Source organism: Setaria viridis, chromosome 2 (genome assembly GCF_005286985.2).
Source record: "Setaria viridis chromosome 2, Setaria_viridis_v4.0, whole genome shotgun sequence".
In the NCBI taxonomy this organism is placed as follows: Eukaryota; Viridiplantae; Streptophyta; class Magnoliopsida; order Poales; family Poaceae; genus Setaria; species Setaria viridis.
The window spans coordinates 6191166-6206147 of NC_048264.2; the positions used below are offsets into that span (position 1 = coordinate 6191166).

Consider the following 14982-nt stretch of genomic DNA (forward strand, 5'->3'; position numbering starts at 1 on the left):
TTCATCATCTGTTCAAGTTAATAATAAGTATATCTAACAATGCATGTGTATATGTATATGAACAAGGTCCACTAGATACTGCTTGTTATCGAGATTGATCAGAGCCACGTCACAGTGCTGGATCCGAAGAGGAAACCAAAAGTAGAGTACCGAAGCCTTGTAAACGCGCTTAACAGGGTATGGGCTCGCTTCATAAAAAAACACCTAGGACCGTTCAAGAAACAACTTACTATCAGGGATAACTTTCCGGTATGATTTCAATTTGGACATCTAGTGCATGTCATTTCTTAAAAACCACGACTTCTTGAATATTTCATAACTCCTTTTTCCATATTTAGTGTTTGAGGCAGGAGGATGGAAACAACTTATGTGGATACTACTTTTGTGAGTTCATCCATGGTATTGTAGGTCCCAAGCAAGGCGGGGACCGTCAACACCATGTATGTAAACACAATTCATATCAATTCAATATTTTTCAATTTGCACATACATTGGTTTAAAATGATGATGTTAATTTGCACATGACAGATTGTTGAAATATGAGAAGATCTCATCGCCCATAACAACTCAGGGCAATTCAAGAACAACTATGTGGATGCCTTTTGGAGGAGGTCGTAAATCCAAAGGGAGAATTCTATTATGATGGAACAAGTGTGGGTCAACTTCATCCAATTAGGGACTCGGATGACGATACGTAGTGCATATTCGGTAAACTTGTAACATTTGAAGTGTATATAAAATGTATAAATATAATATATGTAATCTTTACTATATGCTAGATCAATATATATATATATATATTAGTGTAATATTACTACTATACGCAAATAGATAGTGTACACTAATACGAATACTAACCAACCCACGAATTAAAATGAAAGGAAAACAAAAAAAGAATAACCATTTAGTACTGGTACTAAACTGCAACCGGTACTAAATGGCCCATTTAGTACCGAGCATTTTGGCCGGTACTAAATAGTGTGGCATTTAGTACTGAATAAGCGGTACCGGTCAGGCGTCCGCTACTAAAGGGGGTTACTGACTGGTATGAAAGGTTGATCGTCCAGCGGTGGTCCTATGAAGAGTGCAATTCTGATTTTTCTAGGACAGATTAGTGGTGGTATGCAAAGACTCTAATACCCTCATTTGTTGGCCACATGCATTAAGTTTTAGCATGCAAATCAAATCTGACCACTTAATTAGGCATGTAGTTAGATCTATTTTCTAGGATTGCACTTTTTTATTGAATTTTTTAAAAAAGTTAGGATGGCACTTTTCATGGGACAGAGGGAGTATATAACAGTCCAAGTGACCTTATACTTAGCAAAGAAGCTATGTATATCAACAAAATCCAAAACCAAATGACAAAACTTTAGCCAAATCGTGCGTCATGAAGTACAGATTGAAGTTACTAAAATAAATTAATTGAGCGTGTGGAGATTTTGTTGAACCGAGCAAAATTAGCAAAGTGCTTTTGCGCGTGCCTGCTGGACTACACTATATATGGGGTGAACAATTCGTGACATTAAGCAGGACGACTAATAGATCGATCAACCTTGACTCTAATGAGTTTTTTCAGATACAAATTTCGTGTACGTGACTATGGCGTGCGCGTGATCAACCCTCAGATTGCAAAAAAAGAACAACAGGTACTGTGCATGATCATTCATGGATCAGCTAGTAGTTGTACCATGATTTGCTCAACGGATTTCTTCATTGATCAGATAGGGCGAGAAGCTCCTCCAGGTACTCAGCCCCCAGGTCCTCGAGCTCCAGCGCGCAAGAAGCTGCCTGCATTTGCTTGCCATGCCCATGACTAGCCGTCGCCGCCGCCATCTGTTCTCTAGCCGCTGCTGGTAGCTGCCCTTCCTTGCCGGCGGCCGGCTTCTGCTTGTTCTTAGGCCCGCGCTTGCGGATGCAGTGCCGCCGCTTGAGCGCCAGCACCGGCGAGTCGTCCCCGGCGGCGCCGGTGAGCCCCAGCGCGCGGAGCGACTCCTGCACGCGCTCGACGGGGAAGTTGAGCACCGCGGCGGCGCCGCGCATGGAGTAGGCGGCCTGGTCGTAGGCGAGCGCGGCAGCCTCGGGGGTGTCGAAGGTGCCGATCCACACGCGCTCGCCGTTGCGCGTCGAGTCCCGTATCTCCGCCGCGTACTTGCCCCACGGCCGCCTCCGCACTCCGATCAGCGTCGGCGCCTCCGCGGCCTCCTGCTGCATCATAGCCGGCAAGGCATTTGCAGCAGCCATTACCCCGCCGTGATGATAAGTCGTCGTCGGAGCACCGGAGCTGATGGTGGCGGCTCCCATGAGGGCGCTGAACTGGTCCATGTCCACCATGCCGCCGCCGAAATGAAGCTGCTGCAACTGGTAGTGGTGGGATGGAGGGACGAGCCCGGACGACGAGGCAGCCCAGGTAGCCGAGGACGAGGGATGGAAAGCGGTGGCCGCCATTATTGTGCTTGAGTAGGTGGTATCAATGCGGCTGTCAACATAGCATGCTGCTGCTGCAGGGAGGCTGAAGAGGCTTCCATCTACATCTTGCTCTAGTGGTTGCCATTCATGCGAATAGGCGGCGGAGATGGCGTGGCCATTGTATGAGCTGCTGAAATTAGGTTCCATGGACCAGTATTCGCTCTGAAATTTGTTGAATTTGCTACAAGTTTTCAGCTATCGATGTGTCGACCTACAAGCTAGCAGGTACCTATAGCTCGTGCTAGGGTTAACTTAATGATCGAGAGTAGGCTATAGCTTCTTTGTGGGACGTAGCTTATATACATGGTGCTCATAGTACTTTTTTATTGAGCTGATGCTTTACTTATACATAAGTAGTATATTAATTAAACAACTACCTGGTGACAGCTTAGTTTCGTGGATTAGTTTAGTTTTGACTATCGTAGAATTGATTCGACATGGATGCTGTGCCCACACCTCGGGATAACCACAACCACACCCTAAAGAAAACAACTCATTAGGGCATGTGTTGAGAACCAGCGCCGAATTGTCGTCGAAACACCCCCTCCATATATGAAGAAGGGGGCTTGGCGAGTAAGGCAGGTATGATAAAAGGATTTTGCATTGGCATCACTGATCAGATGCGTGTGTCAACATTTTCTCTTTGGTCAGTATGGGATTTGTTCTTAATTAAGCCTTACTAATCTGAGCTCATCGACTCCTAAATAACTTGAAAAGTCTTCAATTTCAGTGAAAATATAAATCTATCTAATTATATAGTTGTATATAGTTTGCAAGGGGCCAACTACTATCTCATACATCTCCACCACATCCCTCATAAAACCTCATATCACCAAAAAAAATTATTGCTGCTACCAGCCTACCACATCAGCCAACTCCTACCAGTGTTGCACTCCCCTTATCCTCTAGCCAAGGATAATTTCTACATTGTAATCATGCTCTACCTCCCTGGCATCCCTCTATGCCCCAAAACAGCATTAAGTGTGTCCCAAACAACGACTATAACAAATGTGGATCCCAACCTCTATAAAGCATATAAACAACACCATAGATCGATTTAATAAAACTAATACTAATAAAATTATAAACTAATTCCCCACAAAAAAAGATTATACACTAGTTAGCCAATTCACATGAATGTTACTTTTATGTTGTTTTTAGCCTTGAAATATATATACGAAGAACCTTGTAGCCTATATGGGCGTATATCTATATCTTCCTTATATGAATAATGTTCTTATTATCTAGCTATGATTGAGCATATATTAAGTTCAATTAGTAAATGTTGTATTTTAATTAATTAGTTAGAACCTTGCAAAAAAAACTAATTAGTTAGAAATTATATGAAGATATATATCTTTTTAGCTGATCTTATGTCGGCTTGACCAAGACTATGGGTGATGTTAGTTTCTGTCTATGATAGGTACGGTGCCCGTACATTAGCATTGCCATAATAATGCCATTTACAACTATGGCTATGGGTGATGTTAGTTTCTGTCTATGGTAGTGGCACAAAGCAGCAGTGATCGAATAAATTACTTGCTTCGGTTTGTTCTTTGTCTCACTTTTACCCAAATATGCATATATACTGCGGTTTCTTAGATGATCCATGCCTAGTTCTAGGAAGTAACCGGTAGCACGTGAATTGATCTCATACATGATATGCATGGCTCGATCTGGCTGATGGCTGCTACGGCTTAAAGGCACCATACAGATCGAAGATGAAAATAAAATAGTAGTATTGGATTTAGTTGACAATATCGCCAATAGATATATTGTTACTAAGCAAACTTTTTCTGGAATTGACTTTTCGACGACACAACTGCCGGCATATATATATATATTCGAGGATATCCCATCATATAGATTTTCCTCACTTATGTACAGCTTAGCGCGTATACAGGGGTGTATTTGCATATGCTCACTGAATCCGCCCGCACGTGGCTACTTAACATCGAGTAACACAATGTATCCGTCCATATCTTATGCATAGCTTCTTTACTTTCATTTGAAGATCGGAAATCCATATATATACATATACTAATTACCACCTGCTGCAATGTATCTTTTCTCTGGGATACTTGTTATGTATACTGCAAATACTACCTACATTAAACGACCAGTGCAGTGTATCTGCCCGTCTGTTCTGCCAACCCAGTTAATCTATAATTAGCCCATATCTTCCTTTCTTAATCTGCCAACCCAGTGTATCCAGTTATTTATATCCTAGCTAATGTAGACAGCCGAAGCTGTAGTTGGTGATGCCGCGGTAGCGGCTAGCTAGCTAGCTAGCTAGATGCATGCTATGATATCTTGATATGATCCTCCCGGCCCCAGACATAATCTCTGTGATTTGGTTAGAACGAGATTACATTGCTCGGGCGCCAAGTCAGAGATTACATAGTTCAAGACACTTCACCCATTGAGTCAGTTTGTTTGACCTCATATATCATATTTTCTTGCCATTGTGTATATGGTCGTGAAGAATGACAAGCAGTGTTATAAGCGATCGCAAGATGGATCCATGGACGTTATGTACGTAGTTTGATGTGCATCTAAGTACAAAGAATATGCTAGACAAATGAAGGCTAGAAATAACGCATAATAAACATAAAAACAAGGTCCTAATGAAGGAACGAAATCTGTATAAACGACCTCCGAGTGAGGAAGATATAAAAATTAAGTTGTTTTTTCAACCTCCCCTTTTGACTCTATGTAATCGGGTCACAGGCTTTTAATTAATTTGCATCTGGCTTGCATGTGAACAACCTAGCTGGCTTGCTAAAAGATATATATATATATAGATAGACCCCCCCCCCCCCCCCCCCCAATGACAGTTGATTATTGTAATCAATGTATATGTTGACCTTGTTTCTTTAGGACTATACCTTTTGGATCTGGATACATTACCTGTTCTGTGTATTTACACAATCTACAATGTAGCTTCTTTGTTCACTGGATCTGGTCCATTGATATTGCAACCTTTTATATTACAAATAATTTTGATAAATTATCTGCTATATTTCAATATTTTTCATGACAACTTTTTTGATGTTAAATTTCTATGTGACTGAAAATTTGTAACATAAATCAATATTGTTTCCCACCACTACTGGTGGGCACTTGCCTAGGCTAGAAAAGTTTTTCCATTCTTTAAAAATTATGATAAATAATATTTTGATGGATGCATTTGTAGAGTACTAGATACTCCTATATAACCCACAGGGTCATACTCGGCGTTCAACCGGTGAAAGATATGGGTATGTGTATATAAAACAATTCTATTGCGAATTTGGAATTTATATGTTCCTATAAACATGATGTGCCTTATTGCCACTGCTTGGGGTTCATTATTATTATAGTACGAAGAGGCATATTATATAGCAGGAATATACATGCAGTGTCTTATTGTGGGCCATATATATATGGCTGCAACGATCTTCTTCTTCCCTTTCGATCGGCAAACAAACTGAACCGTGTTAAACGTTAGAACACATCGATGATCTGAGTATAGCCACAGGTAATCTTGTCCGAACGTATGAGCCTGGTAGTGGTCTGAGAACTGGACCATAACTACCCCAGACCATTCTAATAGTGTTTGTTGGCCACCACCAGACGGCCCCACTCCGTCATCTTACAATGCCAGACTAAACCGAACTGCGTACATTTTTTCAACCAAATCAAACCACCTATCTTCACAAAACCACAGTTCCAAACCAAATCAAGAAGCGCGTGGCTGCTGCAGCTTCCGCCTGCAGCTGCAATAGACAGCCAGAAGCGAGCAGGCTGAATGTCCACCCATATCCCTGTACTGCTATTTCAACATATACTAGTGCATGTCTACCGTGCACGGCAAGTTTTAATGAAGTTACCAAAACAACAATTCCATGCTCGTCTGAATTACAATACAGAGTAAACATTTTAATAAAATTACAAAATCCCTACAAGAATATTCATAATATTCTAACAGAAGAGGAAAAATAACATCAATCTCATCCACACACACTTCCACAAATGACCACAAAAAACCAAATCTAACCAGCCTACTAAACAACTCAGCGCATTTACCACCGTACCGAACCTAGTCAGCCCAGGTAGCAAAACCAGACCAGTTAAACCGGGCTCAGCCCGAACCATTACCAGGCTTAAACGTATGCGATCAGGCTTCAGATTTCTGGACAACGACAGTACAGAGATGGCAGGTTAATATGTTGGATTGTTGGGGGTTTGGCTGCTTAAGTTGGTCTGCATGATCATCATGTTACACTCTGGTAGGGACTACAGGGAGACACATGAGCGCAACAAGATTATGCTCCATTTAAAAAGGAAAGTACCTAGCACCACCTGATTGTTGCAGCAGCGCTGGTGGTGTGAACAGGAGGCGGGGAACAATTTAGTCTTTTTTATATAAAAAGGTCAGCTAAGATCCAACCAACTATTTCTTCTCGAATTCGCTCAAGAAAGATTGATCATATAGAAATTTGACGCAGATTTCTCCACGATTTGGATCTGCCTTCTGGCATCAGGGTTCTGTTTCTTCAGTGAGCGAGCACATATTACTACCACTACGGGAAAGTTAAAAATTGCCGAGTGTATTTTTTTGCCGAGTGTTTTTTTTCGAGCACTCGGCAAACAAGCTCTTCGCCGAGTGCCAAGCTAAAAACACTCGGCAAATCGGGGCTTTGCCGAGTGTCAAATAAAAAACACTCGGCAAACCACCCTCTTTTGCCGAGTGTCAAAAAAAACACTCGGCAAACCAACACTCGGCAAACCACCCTCTTTTGCCGAGTGTCAAAAAAACACTCGGCAAAGAGGGGCGTTTGCCTAGTGTTTTTTTTGACACTCGGCAAAAAAATAATTTTTTTTCCTCTTTGCACCATGAAATTTTTTCTACTCCCCACATACAACATGTGGTATTCCATGTTAAAATTTGGTATATTTTTGGATTTATTTGCTATATTTATTTAATTAATTGCATTTCAAGAAAATTTTTGGTATAAGTCAAATTTGAACCGCAAGTAATTCAAATTATGGAACAAAATGAGTAGAAAAATGATATTCATGTTATTTGGCCCAATTTGAGACCTGACCCATGAAATGAAAAGAAATTTCGAACATCTTGTTCAAGAAACACGACCATGAACGTGTGGCAGTAGTATTTTTAAATTGTAAAAAAAACAAGCAAAGTCTAAAAATCATGAGATTTGTCATGATGTGATGATATGATACGTGGAGGCTGTGAAAAAAAATTGAGAAGGTTTTGCACATTTCATCATGTACAATGATTACAAACCAAAGCATCTCAGAAGAAGAATAGTAACTTTAAGAGGATTCGATAAGATTTAGAGTTGAAGTGACGGTCGAGTTTGGTTTGACTACAAAACTTGTTGTATAGTCAATAGAGAATATATATTAGTTCGTGTGAAAATTTGGTATTTTTTTGAAACTGTTGGATATTTTTTAATTTTTTTCAAAAAAAGTTTGCTGAGTGTCCTAAGTTGGACACTCGGCAAATAAACCATTTACCGAGTGTCCACGTAGGACACTCGGCAAACCAGACGCCCCCCCCCCCCACGCCTCAAAACACCCCCCCACGCCTCAAAACACCCCCCCCCCGGCCCCCCGCGCAGACCGCCCCGGCCGCTTCGCTCACTCCTGCAGCCGCCGCCGCTTCACTACTCTCTTCCTCTCGTTCCATTCTTTCCCCACCCCGGCTGCTTCACTCCTGCAGCCGCCACCGCCACCGCTGCCGCCGCACGCGCCCCCCCCGGCCCGCCACCGTCGCCGTCACACGCACGCCCCCCCCCCCCGGCCTCCTCCCCTCCCTCTCTCCGGCGGACCCAGCGTGCCCCCCCCCCCCGACCCCCTCCCCTCCCTCTCCCCCGGCGGACGGGCTAGATCTGGGCGACGGACGGGCCAGATCCGGGCGGCGGGGGCTAGATCCGGCTCCATCGTCCACGTCGACCGGCGGGGGGCGGCGGAGGAGGGGAGAAGGGGAGGCGGCGTCCAGCGGGCGGTGGGGGCTAGATCCGGGCGGCGGACGGGCTAAATCCGGGCGGACGGGCTAGATCCGGCTCTCCCCCGCCACCGTCGTCTCCATCGTCCTCGTCGACAAGGTCGGCCGCCGGAAGCTCCTCCCCGGCGGATGTGGCGGCGTGGGGGGCGGCGGCCGTGGTGAGGCGGTGTGGCGGGCGGCGGCCGTGGCGAGGCGGCGGCGTGGCGGGTGGCGGTTGTGGCGGTGGTGGAGGCCGGTGGGCGGCGGCTGTGGCGAGGCGGCGGCGGTGGTGGCCGGCAGTGGTGCCGGTGGTGGTGGCGGCTGCCACTTTTGGTTTTTTTTATTTTTTTCAAAAAATATGTTTGCCGAGTGTTTTCTTGTCACTCGGCGAAAGCTTCGCCGAGTGCACGACATAGAACACTCGGTAAAGCTAACTTTGCTGACTCAAAATTTACCGTGTGTCGTTTGCCGAGTGTTACACTCGGCAAACATTTCGCCAAGGGTTTTTGGGCCTTCGCCGAGTGCCCCAGGCACTCGGCGAACTGTCTGTTTCCGTAGTGTACCGGTACAGTTTTCGTTTTGGAACCTAATACCAGTTAGTTTTAAGGACCATGGTGCCTCGGGTCAGATTTCTAAATACTACACAAACATTAAGTCTGTAAAAAAAATTTCTGGGCTAGCCATTCACTGGAACACGTGCATGAGATAAACAAATATTTTTTAATTTAAAAATACATAGAGTTTTCTAAATGCCTATGATTTAAGCCTCGGAATTGGTTAAATATGGTACGAAATGTGAGTTGAAACAGAGACGAATCATGGTTCCTCAGTGCATATAACAAAAAAGTTTATTATATTAATTTCAGCATTTTTATTTTAAAATATATTTGTCCATAGAGCAGGGTAATATCTATATCGGTAAACTTAACATCATAATCCAGTCAGCAATTTGTGTGTGCATTATATATTTATATTTCTTTGATACATTTTTGCTGGCCAAATTACTCCTTGATATTTTCATACATGCGTGCAGTAATATATTATACGGAGTCATTAAAGTGTGTTGCAATTTTATTCTTTAATGCACTATGATTTGTGGTCATTTTGCACGCCTAGATGGCTAGATCCTGCTGTGTAGCCTTCTCTAGGTTGCCTTCTGATGTCATCACAGGAGAATACATGCATAATCTAGCAGTGGGAAATGGTAGAGTGGAACGCAATTTTTGTAGCATTCCTCAGCTAATTTGTGGAAATTTGGCGCGAGGTGCCACGTTTAATACGTCAAAAATATGTTAATGGGCTGGATTAAGCAGGGCTGGCAGGGGTTGGGGCCAAAGTCCCTTGTTGGGCAGAAAGCACGGCCCATTAGCACAACAAGAGGCCCTATATAGACCTCTTAAAGAAAAGCAAGAGGGCCTGGCCAGTTCCGTTGCAGAGTCCCCCTGAACTTCGCCGAACACCTGGACGGCGGCGGCGGAAGGAGAGTCGGCACCGCCGAGCACGGGCAACGGCTGTGCACCGCACACCACTTTGGGAAGTTACTCCCGCCCTCTCCTCCATAGCAGGCTGCAAACACCTCCCCTCTTTCTGGAATCCTCTTTTTCTGCACATCTGAACCCAAATCTTGCTTCTTGGAATCTGATCCCAAATCGACTTCCTGTAGGCATCCCCCGATGTTTTCTGCAGATCCGTCCCCCGTCCCGGCGCCGGACGGGGAGGGCCGTTCTGGAATCGCCGCGGTTGACGGCATCCTGCACATCTGAACAGCAGATGAGGAAGCAGATTGACATCAATACTCAAGCAGTGGATCAGCAATGACCAACGGTTAATGGCCAAGCAACTTGAAGAAACAGGCACAGCAGTGGCAAGGTTGACACTCAACCAACACGGATATGAAGAATCTTAGGGGCTGTTTGGGAAGCATAGGCTAAACTTTAGCCCCTGTGACATCGGATGTTTGACACTAATTAGGAGTATTAAACATAGGCTAATTACAAAACTAATTACACAACCCCTAGGCTAAATCGTGAGACGAATCTATTAAGCCTAATTAGTCCATGATTTGACAATGTAGTGCTACAGTAACCATTCGCTAATGATGGATTAATTAGGCTTAATAGATTCGTCTCGCGGTTTAGCCTAGGGGTTCTGCTATTAGTTTTATAATTAGCTCATGTTTAGTCTTCCTAATTAGCATCCGAATATCCGATGTGACAGGGCTAAACTTTAGCCCCTGCTATCCAAACACTCCCTTAGTACTCTGATAGTGATGATATCTCTGAAGCTCATACACACCATAAGCATACCCACAGAGCAAGAAAGAAAGGTGGCCCACAGAAGAACAGAGAACAAGAAGAACCACATCAGTATAATTCTTTTCCCGAGCACCACATACCCAAAGTATTCCGCCCCAGGTTCAATGGAGATAACTCAATAGTGTGGAAGGACAAATGCATTGATTACTTCATGCTGATTGATCTACCTCCAAAGAATTGGGTGCAAATGGCAGCATTGCATTTTGATGATCCTGCTGCTCAATGGCTGCAAGTATACAAGAAACAACATAAAGATCCAACATGGCTACAATTTGTCACAGCTGTGGAGAACTAATTTGGCAAAGATGATTATAGAAAAGCCCTTACTGAGCTGCTGGAAATTAGGCAGATAGGAACAGTGGAAGAGTATTTCAAAGAATTTCAAGAATTGCAATTTCAAGTATGCATGCACAAAATGGTGCCTCATTTGGAGTAGTGGTGCCAAGGACAAACTTTAGCTGTGGATATAAGGGTCTTAAATATGGGGGATGCCATTCTTGGATATGACCGGCTGAAACTTCATAGTCCCATGGCTTGCCATTGGGAGAACAGGACAATTGAATTTCAAGATATAGGCAGAAATAGCAAAATTCATTTTATGTGTACGTGTGCCTACCCTTTGGAAGGGCTGGGCGGTGCGGCTTTAGAGGACCAGGTGTTACAACCAGGAACCAAAGATCCATTATTGAACAATCACTACTAGAAAACTGAGCATTGGTCCTAGCTCTTAGTACCGGTTGGTTTTTGACCCGGTACTAATATGAGCATTAGTATCGGAACGGCTAGTTCTTCAGGAGCCCCCCATGACCCCTTTAGTACTGGTTGGGAGCTTCACCCGGTACTAAAGGTCACCCATTGGTACCGGCTGGAGCCTCCACCGGTACTAAAGGCTCTCAGGCACATTAGTATCGGGTGGAGGCTCCACTCGGTACTAATGGGTGACCTTTAATACCAGTTGGAGCTACCAACTAGTACTAAAGAAGCTCCCAACCTTTAGTATGCCGTCGCCCCATCTACCTTATCCAACTCCCCCCGTACCCGCTCTTGTCTCTCTCTACCCCCCCTATCTTCCTCTCTGTATGTCCTCTCTCTTAGCACCGTGACGACGGGGCCAAGGGCGGAACGGGGGCAAGGGCGGCGGCAGGATGCAAGGAGTGGCGGGAGGGTGGCGAACGGTGGCGGGAGGGTGGCGGGGCCGGGCAAGGAGTGGCGGATGGCGGCAGGAGAGCACAGCGGATGGCGGCCTGAGAGTGGTGGGGCTAGGCAAGGAGCGGCAGGAGGGCGCGGGGCAAGGAGCGACGGGAGGGCGGCGGGGCCAAGCAAGGAGCGGCGAGTGGGCGCGACGGGATGACGGTGGTGGGAGGGCAGCAGGATTTCTTTCTTTTATTTTTTAATACTCCATTAGTACTAGTTATTTGACCTAGTTATTTGACCCAGTACTAAAGGTCCCTCCTTTAGTACCGAAGTAGCAATACCAGTTGCACAATCGGTACTAAAGGGGAGTTAGAAATTGGTACTGAAGGTGCTTTCCCCAATAGTGAATCTTGACGCCTGCCGTGACCTATGACCAAGCTTCATCCATCTCAGTCAAGCGGAAATCTCTCCTATGTTCAAAGTACGAGAGCTTTACCTATGTGCCTCTGAGGAGTCTTGACGGCTTCCACTCCTGTGTCTCAAGGTCGAATGAGGCTATATGCTGTCTGGCTCGATGCTGGCAGCATCTTTAACATCGAGCAGCTCCAACAAGAAATAGGCGGCGCCGCGGATAGCCGCCCTGTGCCTGGACGTTGTCTCTACGGGCACCGCCGGTTGTGGTTGCTCCCTCCACACACCACCGTACCGTTGGCTCCGTTGAGTGTCATGGCATAGCATACATCTATGCACAGGGTCGCTGCCGTTGTGCCCAAGGTAGTACAATATGAAATGGAGTACTTTGTACTCTCCGGTGGATGGGACGAACCCTAGTATAGACGGGAACAAAACTTCGTTGCCCTTGCACAAAGGCAAGCTGCTGGTGAGTTGACCGGTGGCCTTTTGTGAGCACCACGCTTGGCTCCTGGAACGCCGAGATGAAGACGTAATCGCGCTGCACGCCCAGATCGAAGCTGCGCCCTGGGACGTCTACCCGCTTGACGATGTCACCGGATGTCAAGTCGACAATGCGGATCTCTGCAGGATGGATGGCATTGTTGTCGCATAATAAAAATTTATGAATTAAAAAGTTAAAATAACCTATAATTTAGGACGGAAGAAGTACAAGTTATGTTACCGTTGATTCCGCGTGCTTCGGTTGCTTCCCACGGCTAGTGTTTAGGACATGTTTTTATCAAGAATATACATTTTGGTTTGCCGGCTAGAGACAACCTTTGAATATGGCGGAATACCAGGAGCACAAACATTTGCTACTACTAGGGCAAAGAATTAAGAATGTGCCATCGTAAAAGAGAACTATTGCTGACTTTCCTTTATTTCGTTTTAAAAATGGCAGACTACAAGATGTAATATCAACGGATGTATTCCAAATAGCTAGCTGACCAAAACCAATTCGTGAAGACTACAGCAAAAGGCTTCCTACTACATATGTACCAACAGCAACATACATTCCCCCGCCGGTGCCCATGACAGTACTCCATGTGCTTGTTCTTGGATCATATGCTCTCATAATCTGTCCAATTCTATTCCACATGACAATCCTCCCATCATCTAAAATAATTAGTGGGTAAAATCTTCTATTGTACTCCCACTCCGATGCACATTGCATCGAGTACCGTTTGCACCAGATACCCTTGGCCTTGTCTATGTCCATTAAGAACCAAATATCCATCGAACGGCCTCGGTTCTTGCAATGGACTATAACCAAGCTTCCATTCAACTCGGTTAATTGGAAATCGTGCCTATGCTTCTTGTAGGAGAGCGCGTCGCCTCCAGCGCTGAGGAGGCTACTTAGCGGCCCTCGGAGTGGTGTTGGCATCCACTCCTCTGCCGCCAGATCAAACGAGGCTATGCTATCAGGCTCAAGGTCATCGGGGCAATTAACATTGTACGGATTCATCAAGAAGTAAGCAACTCCACCGATAACTGCCCTGTTCCCTGGAGCCGGCTCGACGGGTACCGCCGGACGCGGTGCCACTCTCCACCTTCTGTTGCCGCCGTTGAGCGATATGACATGGCATGGCTGCACATGGCCATGGTTGTTAGTGCAGTACAATTTGAAAAAGAGCACCTTGTACTCTCCAGTGGATGGGACGTAGCCGAGTACAGACGGGAAAAAGGTGGTGTCGCCCACCAGCTGCAGCTCCGGCAAGGCTGAGACTTCACGCTGGCCTTTCTCTAGCACAAAGCTTGGTTCCTTGATGGCCGAGGCACAGACCACGTCGAGTTGTGTGGTTAGATCGTTGCAGGCCCGAGGTACGGGTATCCGCCTGATGATCGTGTTGCCGTGCAAATCGATGATGTGGATCTCACGCTGGTCCTCGTGGAGGCCGGCGATGAGCGGGTGGAGGAACTTGTGGGCTTGGACGAAGACCGGGTCCGAGGTGAGCAACCTCCATGACCTGCAGACGAGGCGGATGCGGTTGCAGAGGGCTTTGGCCGGGAGGCGGAGCAGGACGTCGCGCAGGACGTCGGTGGGCAGCACGCCGTCGTTGGCGAGGGGAGCGTCGTCGACTTTGTCTGGCTTGTGTTCCGGTGCGAGAGCCGACTTCTTCATCGCCGATCGAGTTGGTGGCCCGACTTTGTTGGGGCGTGGATCAATTAGATCTTGTAGGCCAGGATACAGTAGCCTAACGTCACGAACGTGGACTCTAAACTTAAACTGCAACCAACATGTGGCCCGACTTCGAACGGGTCTATCAATATGGACCGATCGCGGTGAGAGCCTGGTCGACCGGATGCAGAACGATCTCGAGGTCCAGGACAACGCCTTCCGCAAGATTCAGAAGGGCTTCGAGATCCACCTCTAGCAAGCACCGGCATGGGCGTTCCTGGGGTCATCAAGAGCCCTCGCTTGATCCGGATTGCTTCGCCTTCTCTGTGCATCGAGCTCCTCCCGTTGACGCAGCCGCCGCTGCCACAGGCGCCCCACCCGCTCACCTGAACTCTGCTTTGCAATCGCTGACGCGTAAGCTCTCACGGCCCCAGAACCACATATACTCACAGGCTCACAGCACGGCATGCAATGCTGCTGCAGAATAGGGTGGAGAT

The 14982-nt window shown here is 46.1% G+C and overlaps 2 protein-coding genes across 2 annotated transcripts; both read right to left on the reverse strand.

Annotated features, from left to right (window-relative positions):
- Positions 1-1713: 1713 nt before the first annotated feature.
- Positions 1714-2616, reverse strand: LOC117844018 (uncharacterized). The gene has a single exon (XM_034724802.2). It carries the CDS (start codon positions 2614-2616, stop codon positions 1714-1716), a length of 903 nt encoding a protein of 300 aa, XP_034580693.2.
- Positions 2617-13333: 10717 nt separating this feature from the next.
- On the reverse strand, positions 13334-14488 carry LOC117844019 (putative F-box protein At5g50220). Its single transcript, XM_034724803.1, has one exon. The coding sequence runs from the start codon at positions 14486-14488 to the stop codon at positions 13334-13336; it is 1155 nt and encodes a 384-aa protein (XP_034580694.1).
- Between the last annotated feature and the right edge of the window lie 494 nt (positions 14489-14982).

Bases quoted from the DNA above. Each gene is read 5' to 3' on its own strand.
- LOC117844018 (XM_034724802.2), bottom strand. From the start codon at position 2,616: ATGGAACCTAATTTCAGCAGCTCATACAATGGCCACGCCATCTCCGCC.
- LOC117844019 (XM_034724803.1), bottom strand. From the start codon at position 14,488: ATGAAGAAGTCGGCTCTCGCACCGGAACACAAGCCAGACAAAGTCGAC.